The following is a 17,814-nucleotide window of genomic DNA, read 5'->3' on the forward strand; positions in this document are numbered from 1 at the left end:
GAGACCCCAAAACTGCTCCCTGCACCCCAAAACTGCACACGGGGCGTCGGGACCCCAAAACTGCTCCCTGCACCCCAAAACTGCCCACGGAGCGTCGGGACCCCAAAACTGCTCCCTGCACCCCAAAACTGCCCACGGAGCGTCGGGACCCCAAAACTGCTCCCTGCACCCCAAAACTGCCCCCACGGAGCGTCTGGGGATCCCCCAGGACATGGAAACCCCAAAACTACACCTGGAGCCTCCAGGGGATCCCCCAGGAGACCCCAAAACTGCTCCCTGCACCCCAAAACTGCACACGGGGCGTCGGGACCCCAAAACTGCTCCCTGCACCCCAAAACTGCCCACGGAGCGTCTGGGGATCCCCGAGGACATGGAAACCCCCAAACTGCTCCCTGTACCCCAAAACTGCACAAGGACCCTCCAGGGGATCCCCCAGGAGACCCCAAAACTGCTCCCTGCACCCCAAAACTGCCCATGGACCCTCCAGGGGATCCCCCAGGAGACCCCAAAACTGCTCCCTGCACCCCAAAACTGCCCACGGAGCGTCTGGGGATCCCCGAGGACATGGAAACCCCCAAACTGCTCCCTGTACCCCAAAACTGCACAAGGACCCTCCAGGGGATCCCCCAGGAGACCCCAAAACTGCTCCCTGCACCCCAAAACTGCCCATGGACCCTCACCCCAAAACTGCCCCCACGGAGCGTCCAGGGGATCCCCCAGGGCACAGAGACCCCAAAACTGCTCCCTGCACCCCAAAACTGCCCCCACGGAGCGTCCAGGGGATCCCCCAGGGCACAGAGACCCCAAAACTGCTCCCTGCACCCCAAAAATCCTAGCCCGGAGTGAGGAATGGGTTTGGGGTCACACCGAGGGATGAACCCTCCAGGAGACCCCAAAACTGCTCCCCGCACCCCATAACTGCCCACGGAACCTCCAGGGGGTCCCCCAGGATATGGAAACCCCAAAACTGCTCCCCGCACCCCAAAACTGCCCACGGAGCGTCCAGGGGATCCCCCCAGGGCACACAGACCCCAAAACTTCCCCCTGCACCCCAAAACTGCACGTGGAGCCCCCAGGGGATCCCCCAAACATCCCATCCCGGAGTGAAGAATGGGTTTGGGATCACGCCGACGGGGTGAATCCTCCAGGAGACCCCAAAACTGTGCCCCGCACCCCAAAACTGCCCATGGAGCCTCCGGGGAATCCCCCAGGAGACCCCAAAACTGCTCCCCCCCCAAACATCCCATCCCGGAGTGAGGAATGGGTTTGGGGTCACGCCGAGGCTGGGGCGACATTTCGGGTCCCCCTTTTGTGCCATGGGGGTCCCCCCGGGGGTGTCCCCCTCCCCAATCCCAAATCCGGGGGTGCGCGGCTGCGTCTCCCCAAAATTTGTCTCTCCCCAAAATTCGGGTCTCCCCAAAATTCGGGCTCAGGTCGTGCCACGTGAGGCGTGGGCCGGGATCGGCGCCTCCATCCCGTTCCCGTTCCCATTCCATTCCCGTTCCCAGCCCAATCCTGTTCCCGTTCCCAGTCCCATCCCAATCCCATTCCCTTTCCTTTTTCCATTCCCATCCCACTCCCATTCCCTTTCCCATTCCCATCCCAATCCCATTTCCAATCTCATCCCATTCCCGTTCCCATTCCCATCCCATCCCATTTCCAGTCTCATCCCATTCCCGTTCTCATTCCCATTCCCATTCCAGTCCCATCCCAATCCCATTCCCTTTCCGTTTTCCATTCCCATCCCAATCCCATTTCTAATCTCATCTCATTCCCAATCCTATTCCCGTTCCCATCCCAGTCCCATTCCCTTTCCACACTCACCGTCCGAGGGGATCCAGGGGGGTCGGGGGGGGCCGGGGACCCCGATTTTGGGGGGGCGCGGAGGAGGCGCCGCCGCCCGCCGGCATGGCGGGGGTGGGATCGGGATCTTTGGGATCTTTGGGATCTTTGGGATCTTTGGGATCGGGATCGTCACCGCGCGGAGGCGGCGCTGGAGCAGCCGGGGGGGCTCCGGGCACGGGGCTGCGGGGAGGGGACCCCCCAAAAAAAGGCTCTCACCCTTATTGGGGTGCGGGGTTGGCCGCATTGCCCCGGTGACCCCAAAAGCGCGCGTGCACAGCCGAGCCCCCCCCCCGCTTTGGGGCGCTCCCAAAATCGGGGGGTGCAGGGCCGGGGGGGCCCCGCCGGGAGGTGGCAACAAAATTTGGGGTCCCCCCCCCGCCTCCGCTTGCTGCTCTGCCCAGTTTGGGGTGCGGGGCTGGGGAAACCGCCAGAGGGGCGCCCCCAAAATTGGGGGTGCGGGGTGGGGAACCCCCCAAAACTGCAGGGCTGGGTATCCCCCTTCCTGACCCCAAATTTGGGGGTGCTGGGTAACCCCCCTCTTCCTGCCCCCAATTTGGGGGTGCAGGGTACCCCCCCCTTCCTGACCCCAATTTGGGGGTGCAGAGCTGGGTACCCCCCCCTTCCTGACCCCAATTTGGGGGTGCGCGGCTGGATAACCCCCCCCTTCCTGACCCAATTTTGGGGTGCAGGGCCGGACCCCCCCTTCCTGACCCAAATTTGGGGGTGCAGAGCTGGGTACCCCCCCCTTCCTGACCCCAATTTGGGGGTGCTGGATAACGCCCCCCTCTTCCCGACCCCAAATTGGGGCCCCCCGAGCCACGCGCACGCCACGTGACCGCCCCGCCCCCTCCCTGTGTTTACATGTTTCAGCCAATCAGCGTGCTTCTACCAAGGCGGCCTGGCGGCGTGGCACATTTGTGACGCCTCCCCCCATTGGGCGAGGCGCCTGTCAATCATCCTCCAGCCGCGAGGGCGGGGCGTTCGGTGTTATTTACATCGCGCGTGGCGCCGCCCCCCGCGCGCTGCCCGTCTGCCCCACGTGGGGGACGCGTGCCCTCTGCCAATCAGAGCCGCCGGCGGCAGCCAATCCGGAGCGCCGCTCGGTGGGTGGGGTTACCTTCATGATTGCCAGCTAAACGCCGCAATAGCAACGCGCTTTATACCCGTGCCGCCCAACCAGAACGCCGAGGGGCGGGGCTACGCGGCGGTGCTGTCCAATGGGAGGCGTGGGCGTGTCCGCGGCGGGAGGGGCGGGGCGCGGCGGCGGCGGAGGGCGCGGAGCGGCACCGGCCGGGCCCGAGGTACCGGGGGACCGGGGGCGGCCCCGCCCCCGGGGGGCGCAGGCCCGGCCCGGCCCGGCCCGGCCGGCGTTGGGGCCCTGGCCGGGGAACGGCATCCCGGGAGCCCGAGAGAGCCGCCGCAGTCCGCTGGTGGTGGGCCGGGATCGGCGCCTCCATCCCGTTCCCGTTCCCATTCCATTCCCATCCCAATCCCATTCCCAATCCCATTCCCATTCCAGTCCCATCCCAATCCCATTCCCTTTCCGTTTTCCATTCCCATCCCAATCCCATTTCTAATCTCATCTCATTCCCAATCCTATTCCCGTTCCCATCCCAGTCCCATTCCCTTTCCCATCCCCATTCCCATCCCAATCCCTTTCCCATTCCCATCCCAGTCCCATTCCCTTTCCCATCCCCATTCCCATCCCAATCCCTTTCCCATTCCCATCCCAATCCCATTCCCATTCCAGTCCCATTCCCAATCCCATTCCCTTTCCCATTCCCATCCCATCCCATTCCCATCCCATCCCATTCCCGTTCCCATTCCCATTCCACAGGGTCAGGCACACCCCCGCTCCCCATGGATCCCCAGGCCGTGGCACACTCACATTTTGGGGAGGTCTCTGCCCCCAGATTCCCCCTCCAGCCGGGATTTGGGATATTTCTGGGATGTTTGGGATTTTTTCCTTGCCAGCCCAGTGCAGGGCCAGGTGAGGACACCGGGCTGGCTGTCCAGCATCCCAAATCCCAGGATCTGGGAAAGGCTTTCCCACGCTCCTTGGGGTGTTTGGGATAAAACCTCTGGGATTTGGAGCGTTATCCTGGAAACATCCACGTTTGGGGAATGTGGGGTTTTCGTGGAATCCTGGAATGGCTTGGGGGTTGGAATGGGTTAAATCCCATCCAGGGATGTTTTCCACCATCCCAGGTGGATCCAGCCTGGCCTGGGATCCCGGGATTCTCTGGGAATTCCAGCCCAGCCAGGAATTCCTTGCCCAATCTCCCTTTTCCCAGTGGAAGCCATTCCCTGTGTCCTGTCCCTCCATCCCTTGTCCCATCTTTTTACAATCCCTGATCCCAAAAACCCAACCATTCCTTTTCCCATTTTTCCCTCTCCAGCTCTCTTGGAGCCCCTTCAGGGACTCTGAGAATTCCCTGGATTTTTCCCTTCTCCAGGGGAACATTCCCAGATTTCCCAGCCTGGCTCCTTTTCCAGTTCCATAAAGATTTAACCCTTTGGGAATTCTCCCAGTTTTCCAACCCAGTCCAGGGCTCCTGTCACTGCAGGAAAGGAGGGAAGTGGGATTGTCCCTTCCCAAGAAAATTTGGGAATGATGAGTCCCCCAGGGCTCATCCTGGCTCAGCCATTCCTGCGGGGATGGGATAATCCTGGAACTGTCACCGCTTCCAGAATTCCAGCTCTGAAATTCCAGGAGAATTCCAGCTCTGTAATCCCGGGGGAATTCCACTTTTGGAATCCCAGAAGAATTCCAGCTGTGGAATTCCAGGAGAATTACAGCTTAGGAATCCCTGGAGAATTCCAGCTCCAAAATCCTGGAAGAATTCCATCTCTGGAATCCCGAGAGAATTCCAGCTGTGGAATCCCAAGAGAATTCCAGCTCTGAAATCCCGGGAGAATTCCAGTTTTGGAATCCCAGGAGCTGCCGTGTTCCCTGTCCAGGTCCTGCCTGCTCCAGTGGGATTTGGGATTTTGGGAGCGGCAGCAAAACCGTGGCTGGAATCCTGGAATTTCGGGTTCAGGTGGGAAAAGGGATCTGAGATCCCAAATCCAAGCTGGGCTTCCCTTCCTGCTTTTCCAGGGGGAATGGGGCTGGGAAGCAGAGCCAGGCATGAATTCCCTGTGGAATTCCCAGCTGGAATTGCTGCTCCTGCTTGACAGGGAATGGATTTTCCCCAGGGATGGATTTTGGGAAGGAATTCTGCTGGTTAACCCTTCCTGTGCCACAGGGATGCTGCGAGCCTGGCTGGGAGAGCTGGGAATGTTCTCCTGGAGAAGGGAAATTCCAGGGAATGCTCAGAGTCCCTGGAGGGGCTCCAGAAGAGCTGGAATTTGGGACAAGGCCTGCAGGGACAGGACACAGGGAATGGCTCCCACTGGCAAAGGGGAGATTGGGCTGGGATCTTGGGAAGGAATTCCTGGCTGGGAGGGTGGGCAGGGGCTGGGCTGGAATTCCCAGAGCAGCTGTGGCTGCCCCTGGATCCCTGGCAGTGCCCAAGGCCAGGTTGGATCCACCTGGGATAGGGGAGGTCCTACCCATGGATGGGCTGGGAATGGATCTAAGGTCTTTTCCAACCCATTCCAGGATTCTGGAACTCTTTTGCTGTGGGAATGTTCTCCTGGAGAAGGCAAAATTCCAGGGAATCCTCAGAGCTCCTAAGCTGGAGAGGGATGGGGACAAGGCCTGCAGGGACACAGGGAATGGCTCCCACGATGGAATCCCGCGGTGCCCGTGGGGTCTGGGCTGGGTTTGGGATCTCCAGCAGCTCCCTCATTCCCAAATCCCTCATCCCAGAGTCCCTAAGGATGAATGGCTCCGAGCTGGCCAGCACCACGGCGTCCAACCCCAAATCCAAGGAGGATCCGGTTGGGAATGGGCACGAGGAGAAGGAGAACAACCCCTTCGCTGAGTACATGTGGATGGAGAACGAGGAGGACTTCAACCGGCAGGTGAGATTCCCACGGCCGGGAATTCCTGGGATTCGGGTTCAGCATGGGGGGATTCCCACAGCTGGGAATTCCTGGGATTCGGGTTCAGCATGGGGGGATTCCCACAGCCGGGAATTCCTGGGATTCGGGTTCAGCATGGGGGGATTCCCACAGCTGGGAATTCCTGGGATTCGGGTTCAGCATGGGGGGATTCCCACAGCTGGGAATTCCTGGGATTCGGGTTCAGCATGGGGGGATTCCCACAGCTGGGAATTCCTGGGATTCGGGTTCAGCATGGGGGGATTCCCAGACATTCCCACAGCTGGGAATTCTTGGGATTTGGGAACAGGGTGGATTTCATCCTGGGATTGATTCCCAGAGATTCCCACGCCCAGAAACTCTCGGGATTCAGGGTGGATTTCAGCCTGGGGTGGTTCTCAGGGAATTCCCCATCCAGGAATTCCTGGGATTTGGTTCATCCTGGGGGTGGTTCCCAGACATTCCCACATTTGGGAATTCTCAGGATTTGGGTTCAGCCTGGGGTTGATTTCCAGAGAATTCCACATTCAGGAATTCTTGGGATTTGGATTTCAGCTTGGGAGTGATTCCCACAGGTTCCCACATCCAGGAATTCTTGGGATTTGGGAACGGGGCAGATTTCAGCCTGGGATTGATTCCCAGAGTTTCCCACATGCAATTCCTGGGATTCGGGTTCAGCATGGGGGGATTCCCACAGCTGGGAATTCCTGGGATTCGGGTTCAGCATGGGGGGATTCCCACAGCTGGGAATTCCTGGGATTCGGGTTCAGCATGGGGGGATTCCCACAGCTGGGAATTCCTGGGATTCGGGTTCAGCATGGGGGGATTCCCACAGCTGGGAATTCCTGGGATTCGGGTTCAGCATGGGGGGATTCCCACAGCTGGGAATTCCTGGGATTCGGGTTCAGCATGGGGGGATTCCCACAGCTGGGAATTCCTGGGATTCGGGTTCAGCATGGGGGGATTCCCACAGCTGGGAATTCCTGGGATTCGGGTTCAGCATGGGGGGATTCCCACAGCTGGGAATTCCTGGGATTCGGGTTCAGCATGGGGGGATTCCCACAGCTGGGAATTCCTGGGATTCGGGTTCAGCATGGGGGGATTCCCACAGCTGGGAATTCCTGGGATTCGGGTTCAGCATGGGGGGATTCCCACAGCTGGGAATTCCTGGGATTCGGGTTCAGCATGGGGGGATTCCCAGACATTCCCACAGCTGGGAATTCTTGGGATTTGGGAACAGGGTGGATTTCATCCTGGGATTGATTCCCAGAGATTCCCACGCCCAGAAACTCTCGGGATTCAGGGTGGATTTCAGCCTGGGGGTGGTTCTCAGGGAATTCCACATCCAGGAATTCCTGGGATTTGGGTTCAGCCTGGGGGGATTCCCAGACATTCCCACATTTAGGAATACTCAGGATTTGGGTTCAGCCTGGGGTTGATTCCCAGAGATTCCCACATCCAAGAATTCTTGGGATTCATGGTGGATTTCAGCCTGGGGTGGTTCCCAGAGAATTCCACATCCAGGAATTCTTGGGATTTGGATTTCAGCTTGGGAGTGATTCCCACAGGTTCCCACATCCAGGAATTCTTGGGATTTGGGAACGGGGCAGATTTCAGCCTGGGATTGATTCCCAGAGTTTCCCACATGCAGGAATTCTTGGGATTCATGGTGGATTTCAGCCAGGGGTGGTTCCCAGTTCATGTGTATCCATAGGGAAAACGATCTGGGAATGTTGTGCTTTGATCCTTCCCGAGGGGTGGTGGCATTACCAGTCCCTTCTCCCGAATTTTTGAGATTCTCCTTCCCTTTCCTTGGGATCACCCCCTGGAATTTGGGTGATTCCGCTTTGGGGGGAAATCCTGAATTACAGGGAATTTCTGGAACAGGCAGAGCTTTTGGGATGTTGTGCTGGAAGCAAACAGCTCTGGAATTTGGGAATAATGAGCTGGAAGAGTTTTGGATCCTCATCCCAATCCCAGGACATTCCCTGCAGGCTCCCAGGTCATTCCAGGAGCTGGAGACACCTCGGACACCTGGGAGAGGAAGGAGCTTTTCCCTGGATACTCTCCCTTCCCTAAAACATTCCCAGGCTCCAATTCCCATTTCCAGGGTGTCCAGGAAGGCTGGGAAAAAAAAGGGAATTCCCACATTCCCAATTTCTGGAACAGGCAGAGCTTTTGGGATGTTGTGCTGGAAGTCAAACAGCTCTGGAATTTGGGAATAATGAGCTGGAAGAGCTTTGGATCCTCATCCCAATCCCAGGACATTCCCTGCAGGCTCCCAGGTCATTCCAGGAGTTGGAGACACCTCGGACACCTGGGAGAGGAAGGAGCTTTTCCCTGGATACTCTCCCTTCCCTAAAACATTCCCAGGCTCCAATTCCCATTTCCAGGGTGTCCAGGAAGGCTGGGAAAAGGGAATTCCCACGTTCCCGTTCCATGGCTTTGGGGCTGGATTTTCCTCCAGAGGTTTTCCCTGTTCCTGAATTTTCCAAAGCCACGTGGCTTCCCTGGATTTTCCAGCTGGGATTTGGGGCATCCATCCAATGGGGTGCAGCTCTCCAGGTGCTTTTCCAGCCCTTTCCCATGGATCTGGAAATTCCTTCCCCATGGATCCGGCACAGGACGGAGCTGAGTGAAACATCCAGGCTGGAAAACAGGGAATGTTCACCTGGACGTGCAGAATCCTGGGATAATCATCCTCCTGCTGGGATGAGCTGACATTCCTGGGATATTTGGATTTTAGATCCCAATTTCTCTGCAGGAATTCCTTCCCAAATCCCAGCTAAACTCCAGTTTTCCAATGGGAAGCCATTCCCTGTGTCCTGTCCCTTTTTTGCCCCCAGTCCTGGAGCCCCTCTTGAATTCCCTGGATTTTCCAGGTGAACATGGAAAACTCAGGCTTTCCCCAACTTTTCATGGATCAAAATTCTGAGGATTGGCTCCTCTTGGAGTCTCCTAAATCCAGAAAAAAACAGGAAAATGGGAGCAGCTGTGATTCCCAGCCCCATCCTCTGCAGTGGCAGCTCCAGGAATTCCAGGCTGGGAAAGCTCTGGGATCACATCCACCATTCCTGGAGCAAGGAATTCCTGGAAAAAAATGAATTCCTGGGAAAAAGGAATTCCTGGGAAAAAAAGAAGGCTCAGGGACCTTCTGGAGCGCCACAATTCCCTGACAGGGGAAGCTGGGTGGGAATCAGGATTTGGGAATGGCAGCAGGATGAGAGGGAAGCTGGGAAAATTGGGAATGTTCCTCTTGGAAAAGAGCTGGAATCCCCATTCCTGGCGGGATTTAACGGGACAGAAAGGATCTCCGAGGGCTTTTCCAACCTCGAGAATTCCACAAATGAGCTCCTTGGAGCTACAGGCTCTTCCCATGGAAAACCTCGGGATTTCCTTCCCATGGAATGTCTCCGGGCAGGTGGAGGAGGAGCTGCAGGAGCAGGAATTCCTGGATCGCTGCTTCCAGGAGATGCTGGAGGAGGAGGACCAGGATTGGTTCATCCCGGCGCGGGATCTTCCCCAGGGAATGGGGCAGCTCCAGCAGCAGCTCCACGGCCTCTCCGTGGGCGACGGACACGGATCCGAGGACATCCTGGTGAGGATCGGCCCAGCCTTGGAATTGTCCCATCCCTGGAATTCTCCTGTCCCTGGAACTGGCCAATCCTTGGGATTGGCCCAGTTTTGGAATTGTCCCATCCCTGAAATTGTCCCATCCTTGGAACTGTCCCATTCTTAAGATTGCCCCATCCTTGGAATTGTCCAATCCGTGGAATTTTACTAGCCTGGGAATTGACCAATCCTTGGAATTGGCCCATCCTTGGAATTGTCCAATCCCTGGAATTCTAGCCCTGGAACTGATCAATCCTTGGAATTCTCCCAGTCTTGGAATTGTCCCAGCCCTGGGATTGGCTCATCTTTGGATTTGTCCCATCCTTGGAATTCTCTCATCCCTGGAATTCTGTCCCTGGAATTGCCCCATCCCTGCAATTGGCCCATGCTTGGGATTCTCCCATCCGTGGAATTCTCCCATCCCTCGAATTGTCCCGTCCTTAAAATTGTCCCAATCCCTGGAATTGGCCCAGGATCCCTGGAAGTGTCCAAGGCCAGGATGGATCCAGCTGGAATAGCGGGACTGGATGGGATTTAAGGATGTAATTGGCTGGAATTGGATGGGATTTAAGGATCCCTTCCCACCCAAACCATTCCACGATTCCATAAATTTGCTCTCCACATGATCCCACTTCCCACAGAAACCCCAGATTTTCCAAATCCAACCTGAGACCCCAAACCTTGGGAACCCTTGACCCATCCCAGGAATCCCTGGAATTCCCAACACTGACAAATCCCATTCCCATCCTTTTTCCAGAGCAAAAGCAACTTGAATCCAGATGCCAAGGAGTTCGTTCCCGGAGTGAAATACTGACCTCGGAAATTCGGGAATGGCCTGGCCAGAGACTGATTCCCTGCTCCAGGGAAAAGTTGGGACATGGGAAGAGCCCGGAGCGGCTCCAGCACCGGGATCTGCTCCAGCTCCAAGTATTTTTGGTTTTCCCTTTTTTTTTTTCTTTTTTTTTCTTCCTGGCTTTTCCTCACTTTTTCTTGGCAGTTTTTGGCTTCCTGGGATTTGTGGCGACCCCGCCAGTGGGAAAATCTTGGAAAAAATCATGGAAAAATCACGGGAAAATCTTGGGGAAAATCATGAAAAAATCACTGAAAAATCATGGAAAATCTTGGGGAAAATCATGGGAAATCAGTCATGGGAAAATCACAGAAAAATCATGGAAAGCCAATCATGGGAAAATCAGGTTTTTCTGCTTTCGGAGGATTTTTAGGGTTGGGACTGGTTTTTCCCTGATTTTCTGGAATGGAATTTTCCCTGATTTTTCTGGAATGGGATTTTTCCTGCTGGAAGTGAAGGGTTCCAAGGTGCAATCCCGAAATTCCTCCATATGGAAGCTGAGCAGGGGGATCCTGCCAATTCCAGAGGTTTTTAGGGAAACCTGGATTTCCCCAAATTCCTCTTCCCCTTAAGGAATTCCTCAGCTTATCCAACACTACAGCCCTAATTCCTCACGGGTGAAAATCCAAGGGAAACTGAATTCCTGGGAAAAGAGAGGGGTCCTCTGTTGGGATGAGGGATGTTTTGGGATGTGGTGGGAATATCCTGGTGCTGATCCCTTTTCCAAGGATCCTGGAGTGGGATCCGTGTCTCCATCAGAATTTGATCCCGGGAATTTCCTTCCCCATCCATGGGAGCTGCAGCTCCCTAAATCCTGGCCACTCCCAAGGTTCTAAAAGGCTCAGAAATCCAAGGAAATCAGGAGCTCCTTGGGGCTGGGAATCCTTGTCCAAGGAAATCGGGAACTTCCTGGAATTGGAAATCCCTGTCCAAGGAGAGCAGGAGCTTCCCAAGGTCAGAAACCCTATCCAGGGAAATCAGGAATTTTTGGGATTGGAAATCCCTATCCAGGGAAATCAGGAACTTTTTGGGATTGGAAATCCCTCTCCAGGAAAAGTGGGAGCTTCCCAAGGTCAGAAAGCCCTATCCAAGGAAATCAGGAGTTCCTTGGGATTGGGAATCCCTATCCAAGGAAATCAGGAACATCCCAAGTTTAGAAACACTATCCAGGGAAACCAGGAACTTCCTGGAACTGGGAATCCCTATCCAGAGAAAGTGGGAGCTCTTTGGGATTGGAAATCCCTGTCTGGAGAAGTCAGGAGTGTTTTGGGATTGAAAATCCCTACAGAGGAAAAATAGGAGCTCCTTGGGGTTGGGAATCATCATCCAAGGAAATCAGGAACTTCCTGGAATTGGAAATCCCTGTCCAAGGAGAGCAGGAGCTTCCCAAGGTCAGAAATCCCTATCCAGGGAAATCAGGAACTCTTTGGGATTGGGAATCCCTGTCCAGAGAAAATGGGAGCTCCTTGGAGTCAGGAATCCCTATCCAGAGAAATTAGGAACATTTTTGGGATTGGAAATCCCTCTCCAGGAAAAGTGGGAGCTTCCCAAGGTCAGAAAGCCCTATCCAAGGAAATCAGGAGTTCCTTGGGATTGGGAATCCCTGTCCAGGGAAATCAGGAACCTCCCAGGGTTGGGAATCCATGATGAAAAAAAGGAACTGCTCCTGGTCAGAAATCCCTGTCCAGGGAAAGCAGGAGCTTTTTGGGATTGGGAATCCCTATCCAGGAAATCAGGAACTTTTTGGGATTAGAAATATCTATCCATACAAAGCAGAGCTTTTTGGGATTGGGAATCCCTACAGAGGAAAAAGAGGAGCTCCTTGGGGTCGGGAATCCCTGTCCAGGGAAAGCAGGAGCCTCCCAGGGTTACAAACCCCTATCCCTGGAAAACGGGACCTTCTGGGGGTTGGAAATCCCAAACCAGAGAAGCCGGGAGCGTTCCAGGCTCCAAAAACCCTTTTCCAGGGAAGGTGGGAGCTGCTGGGCTGGGGAATCCTGGGAAAGCAGCACCACCAGCCCCATTCCTGCTGCTGATCCGTGCAAATCCCCATTCCCTGAGCGAAGCAGTTCATGGATCAGCGGGATCGGCGCCGCTGGAGCGTGAACAGGGCTGAGCTCATGGAATTCCCGGCTCTTCCCGCTTTTCCCAGCCCCTCTGGAAGCAGCAGCCCGATGGAAATCCCACCCTACAAACTCCATTTGGGGCCGTTTTTGGCTGGGCAGGACGGGATCCATCCCCTGGAGCGATCCCACATTTTCACCTCCTCCTTTTCCCGGTTTTCCTTGGATTTCTCCCCCATTTCCCTCCTTTCCCCACCCCCCTCAATGCTGTAAATTTCGAACGAGGTGTTATCCCAAATAAACTTTTTTTGGAAGGGAGCGGGGCCGGGGTTTTCCTTGGAAAACTGTGGGGTCTCTGTGAGCGGGTTTGGCCGCCCCACCCCTCCCAGTGATCCCAGCCATTCCCAGTTTGGAGCCTGAGGTGGCTCTGTTTGGGAATTTCCCTCCTGGAAAAGCTCCTGGAGGATTTTCCAGCACTTTCACCTTTCTGGGGACTTTTGATTCCTGGTAAAAAGAACCCCAAAGGGATTTTTTTTCCCTTTTTTTTGTTTCCCCTTTTAAGTGGGAATTCCCCCAAAAGCTGCTCCAGCAGCTCCACGTCCATTCCCAGGTCATGGATGTCATCCCTGATCCCAATCTTTGGGATTTCCTCCTTCCTGCTTTTCCTTGGATGCAGAGCCCTCCCTGCCTGTGCTGGCAGGCTCAGCACCCCAATCCCATTCCCATTCCTATTCCTGTTCCCATTCCCATTCCTGTTCCCAATCCCATTCACAATCTTATTCCTATTCCCAGTTCCATTCCCAATCCCCTATCCCATGCCATTCCTATCCTGCCCCATCCCTATCCCACCCCATTCCCACTCTCCCATTCCCACTCCCCCATCCCCATTCCTGCTCTCCCCTCCCCATCCTGCCCCATCCCTATCCTGCTCCATCCCCACACTCCCACCCTGTATTCCCACTCCCCATCCTCAAATCCCATCCATCCCTATCCAGCCCCACCCTGCTTCATCCCTGTGCTCCCACCCCCATCCTGCCCCATTCCCACACTCCCATCCCCACATTCCCGTCTCCATCCTGCCCCATTCCCATCCTCATCCCGCCCCATTTCCATGCTCTCGTTCCCACTCCCCATCCTCTCAGTCCCATCCCTATCCTGTCCCGTCCTGCTTCATCCCCATTCTCCCATCCCCATCCTGCCCCATTCCCATCCTGCTCTGTCCCCTCACTCCTGCTCCATCCTGCCCCATTCCCACTCTCCCATTTTCCCACAATCCCTATCCCACCCCATTCCCACACTCCCTATCCCACCCCATTCCCACACTCCCTATCCCACCCCATTCCCACTCCATCATCCCCGTTGCCACCCCATTCCCACTCCCCCACCCCATTCCCACTCTATTCCCAACCCATTCCTATCCCCATTCCCACCCCATTCCCACTCCCCTATTCCCATTCCCACCCCATTCCCACTCTCCCACTCCCATTCCCGCCCCATTCCCATCCCCATTCCCACTCCCCCACTCCCTTTCCCGCCCCATTTCCCATCCCCATTCCCTCCCCATTCCCACTCCCATTCCCGCCCCATTCCCACTCCCCTGGGCCAGTGCAGCCGTTTTATTGCCGAACCACAAGCCGCCCCGCGCGCGGCACAGCCCCGTCCCTCCCGTCCCTCCGGGGGCCGCTCCGGGGCCGTTTCGGGGCGCCGCCCCCTCTCTGGGGTCCCGGCTCTCAGAACACGTGCGTGTAGAACACGTCCACGTTCCCGGCGCGATCCAGCGGCAGCGCCGTCCCCACCTTCCCGGCTCCCAGCCGCGCTCCCCCCAGCGCCGAGGAGCGCTTCAGCTTCAGCAGGCTGAACCGGGAGAAATCCCCGGGAGCCTCGTCCCGCGCCCGCTCCAGCACCTGGATGAACCCTGGCGACATCAGGGGGGCGTCAGGGGCGACCCCGAAAGCGAGCCCCGCCGAGGCGCGGCCGGCCCCGCTGCGCTCACCCGCCTGCAGGCGCTGCCAGCTGTTCCACACCGAGCCCACGCACACGATGGGCAGCCCCAGCTCGCCCAGGAACAGGCTCTGCGGGGTGGGGACGCTCAGAGGGCACGGTGGCACCGCCGCGGGCGCGGGGACGCCCGGCAGGGGACGGCGGCGGCGCCGCCGGCGCCTCCGGGCGTCGGCCTCACCTGGTGGATTTTGGGCAGCACGGCGACCACGTGGCGCGCCAGCACCTCGCCGGCCTTGGTGAAGATGTGGCAGCACAGCGGGTCACCGAGCTGGGCACCTGGGGGTGGCACCCACGGGGACGTGGGACACTCCTCTGTGTCCCCCCCGGGGGTGGCACCTGGGTGTCCCCACCCCGAGGAGGGCAGAGGGTGCTCGGGGGCAAGGTGCGCCCGGGGCAGAGAGCAGGGAGTGGCAGCGGGAGGGACAAGGGGGCACTGATAAGGGGACAGGGACAAAGGGACAGTGATAAGGGGACAGGGACAAATGGAGACAGGGAAAAAGGGGGACAGGGACAAACAGGTGATGGGGACAAGGGGAACAGGGATGGGAAAGGGGCACAGGGACAAATGGGGACAGGGACAATCTGGGCAGGGACAATGGGGATGGGGACAAACAGGGACAGGGACAAACAGGTGACAGGAATGGGGTGATTCCCTGGGAAGGGGTTTCCCTACCCTCCGCCAGTTTCTGGCAAAATCCCGCGAATTTGGACTTCTCGAAGGTGCGGTAGAGGTGGGTCAGGAGCCCCATCCTGTCCGAGATCTGTGGGGTCGGGGCAGGGGGGCCCTGGGTGAGGTCTGGGGACCCCTCCTGGGCACCCCAACGTCCCCTCCTGGGCACCCCGGGTACAGCTGGGAGTGACCCCAGATCCCAGTACACAGCCCCGACCCCAGGACCCCAAAACACGGCCCAGAGCTCCCCCAGGACCCAACACCCATCCCAAATCCCCTCAAGACCCCAACATCCATCCCAAAACTTCCCCAACACCCTGATACCCATCCCAGATCCCTCAAAACCCATCTCAAAGCCATTCCAAGTCCCAAACCCCCTCAAGACCCCAACACCCATCCCAAAGCTGCTCAAGAACTTGATGCCCATCCCAGATCCCTCAAAACCCATCTCAAAGCCATTCCAAGACCCCAATACCCATCCCAAACCTCCCCAAGAACACCAAACCCATCCCAAATCCCTCCCAAGCACCCCAAAACCCCCGGCAGCACCTGGAAGTAGTCGAACATGGCCTGCCTGACGTAGGCGACGTCGTGGGGCGGCACCTCCAGGTTGTCCATGCAGTCAAACACCATCTTCACAGCCTGGTGAGCGATCCAGTACGCTGGGAACAGCGGGGTCGGGAATGGGGTCAGCAGTGGATGGAGAGAGGGATGGATGGATGATGGATGGATGGATAGATGGATGGATGGATGATGGATGGATGGGGGATGGATGGATGGATGATGGATGATGGATGGATGATGGAGGGATGGATGGATGATGGATGGATGGATAGATGGATGGATGGATGATGGATGGATGGGGGATGGATGGATGGATGATGGATGATGGATGGATGATGGAGGGATGGATGGATGATGGATGGATGGATAGATGGATGGATGGATGATGGATGGATGGGGGATGGATGGATGGATGATGGATGATGGATGGATGATGGAGGGATGGATGGATGATGGAGGGATGATGGATGGATGGATGATGGATGGACAGATGGATGGATGATGGATGGATGGATGGACGGATGGATGGATGGATGGATGGATGGATGACGGATGGATGGATGGATGGTCAGCAGTGGGGTCACCCCTCCCCGGTGCCCCCGGGCTCACCGGAGCCTTCATCCCCCATCATGTGGCCCCAGCCGCCGCAGCCCGTCTCGGAGCCGTCGGGGTTGATGAGTTTGCAGTTGGAGCCCGTGCCCGAGATCAGCACGATGCCACCTGCGGGGTGACACGGTGCCCGGTGTCACCAGTGCCATCCCAGCCACCAGGGACAAGGGACACAAGGATGGGAAAAGGTGGACAGGGACAAATGGGTGACAGTGACAAGGGATACAGGGACGAGTGGGACAGGGACAATGGCGGCAGGGCCAAACAGGGCAGCGACAATGAGGACAGGGACAATGGCGGCCGGGCCAAACCCACCGTGGTCGGTGGCCGTGGCCATGGCCCCCACGGCGTCGGTGGTGATGAAGTAGCTCTGGCTCAGGTGCGGGAAGCGGCGCTGCAGCTCCTCCGTCAGCTTCCCGACGGCGTCCTGCTGGTCCCCTCCGCTCAGCGACAGCCCCTGCCGCACCCAGGGCCACCGTCACCCCCACGGCGGCACCAGGGGGTGGCACACGGGGTGGGGACAGCGCGGGGGGCTCACCAGCGAGCGCAGGGGCACCTGGGGGTCGACGCCCGCTTTGCTCTTGGCCTCGCTGACCATGCGCTCGATCCTCTCCAGGCACTTCTCGGAGCCAATGAGCTGTGACACACCAGGGCACGTCCTGAGGCCACCCGGGTGCCACCTCGGGGGTGCCACATGGTGTTTTGGACACCCTGATGCCACCCCAGGGGTCCTACACGGGTTTTTGGGCATGGGGACACCGTGGCACCGCCTGCAGAGGAGTCCCGCCCGGGTGTCTGCAAGTTTGGGGACAACCAGAAACTGCGACACTCTGTGTCCCACACCCAGCTCCATATCCCATATCTCCGTGTCCCACACCCCACTCTGTGTCCCAAACCCATCTCCATATCCCATATCTCCGTGTCCCACACCCCACTCTGTGTCCCAAACCCATCTCCATATCCCATACCCAGCTCCGTGTCCCGCATCCCACTCCTTGTCCCACATCCCGTTCTGTGTCCCAAAGCCATCTCCAAATCCAGGATCTCTGTGTCCCACACGCTGCTCCATGTCCCAAACCCCACTCCGTGTCCCACATCCCACTCCTTGTCCCACATCCCGTTCTGTGTCCCAAAGCCATCTCCACATCCTGGATCTCTGTGTCCCACACGCTGCTCCATGTCCCAAACCCCACTCCGTGTCCCACATCCCACTCCTTGTCCCACATCCCGTTCTGTGTCCCAAAGCCATCTCCAAATCCAGGATCTCTGTGTCCCACACTCCACTCTGTGTCCCAAACCCATCTCCATATCCCAAACCCAGCTCCGTGTCCCGCATCCCACTCCTTGTCCCACATCCCGTTCTGTGTCCCAAAGCCATCTCCAAATCCAGGATCTCTGTGTCCCACACGCTGCTCCGTGTCCCAAACCCATCTCCATATCCCATATCTCTGTGTCCCACATGCTGCTCCATGTCCCAAACCCCCCTCCCCATGTCCCAAGCCCAGCTCCGTGTCCCGCATCCCACTCCTTGTCCCACATCCCATTCTGTGTCCCAAAGCCATCTCCAAATCCAGGATCTCTGTGTCCCACACGCTGCTCCATGTCCCAAACCC

At 57.5% G+C, this 17,814-nt stretch overlaps 3 protein-coding genes across 6 annotated transcripts in view; 1 reads left to right on the plus strand and 2 right to left on the minus strand.

Moving 5' to 3' along the window:
• ZNF638 (zinc finger protein 638) overlaps positions 1-2,145 on the minus strand; it is a 54,810-nt gene extending 52,665 nt beyond the window's left edge. The window contains exon 1 of the mRNA XM_041403137.1: positions 1,825-2,145. Coding sequence (XP_041259071.1) covers positions 1,825-1,910 — 86 coding nt within the window. The 5' untranslated portion in view covers positions 1,911-2,145. The remainder of the gene's footprint in view (positions 1-1,824) is intronic.
• A 705-nt stretch (positions 2,146-2,850) lies between these two features.
• PAIP2B (poly(A) binding protein interacting protein 2B) lies at positions 2,851-12,675 on the plus strand. 3 transcript variants are annotated; one of them, XM_041402902.1, is made up of 4 exons: positions 2,851-2,948; positions 5,660-5,814; positions 9,254-9,430; positions 10,202-12,675. In XM_041402902.1, exons 2-4 carry the CDS (start codon positions 5,671-5,673, stop codon positions 10,256-10,258), a joined length of 378 nt encoding a protein of 125 aa, XP_041258836.1. In that variant the 5' UTR covers positions 2,851-2,948; positions 5,660-5,670; the 3' UTR covers positions 10,259-12,675. The 3 variants fall into 3 exon arrangements, with proteins under 3 accessions (XP_041258836.1, XP_041258835.1, XP_041258834.1); XM_041402901.1 differs by lacking the exon at positions 2,851-2,948 and adding an exon at positions 2,989-3,146; XM_041402900.1 differs by lacking the exon at positions 2,851-2,948 and adding an exon at positions 3,616-3,835.
• A 1,289-nt stretch (positions 12,676-13,964) lies between these two features.
• NAGK (N-acetylglucosamine kinase) overlaps positions 13,965-17,814 on the minus strand; it is a 4,857-nt gene continuing 1,007 nt past the window's right edge. The window contains exons 3-10 of one of the 2 annotated variants that reach the window (XM_041402819.1): positions 16,740-16,838; positions 16,517-16,658; positions 16,202-16,312; positions 15,578-15,690; positions 15,032-15,119; positions 14,537-14,634; positions 14,351-14,429; positions 13,965-14,272 (exon numbers count right to left, since the gene is read on the minus strand). In XM_041402819.1, the coding sequence (XP_041258753.1) occupies positions 14,088-14,272; positions 14,351-14,429; positions 14,537-14,634; positions 15,032-15,119; positions 15,578-15,690; positions 16,202-16,312; positions 16,517-16,658; positions 16,740-16,838 (915 nt within the window). In that variant the 3' untranslated portion in view covers positions 13,965-14,087. The remainder of the gene's footprint in view (positions 14,273-14,350; positions 14,430-14,536; positions 14,635-15,031; positions 15,120-15,577; positions 15,691-16,201; positions 16,313-16,516; positions 16,659-16,739; positions 16,839-17,814) is intronic. The other variant, XM_041402820.1, reaches the window with a different exon arrangement.

This window comes from Onychostruthus taczanowskii, unplaced genomic scaffold (assembly GCF_017590055.1).
Source record: "Onychostruthus taczanowskii isolate IOZ18803 unplaced genomic scaffold, ASM1759005v1 scaffold2, whole genome shotgun sequence".
Lineage (NCBI taxonomy): Eukaryota > Metazoa > Chordata > Aves > Passeriformes > Passeridae > Onychostruthus > Onychostruthus taczanowskii.

Coding starts and splice junctions, on each gene's coding strand:
- PAIP2B (XM_041402900.1), top strand. CDS start 3,706: ATGGATCCCCAGGCCGTGGCACACTCACATTTTGGGGAGGTCTCTGCC. Junction 3,836..5,659: donor CCAGCCCAGTGCAGGGCCAG/GTGAGGACACCG, acceptor CCCTCATCCCAG/AGTCCCTAAGGATGAATGGC. Junction 9,431..10,201: donor ACGGATCCGAGGACATCCTG/GTGAGGATCGGC, acceptor TCCTTTTTCCAG/AGCAAAAGCAACTTGAATCC.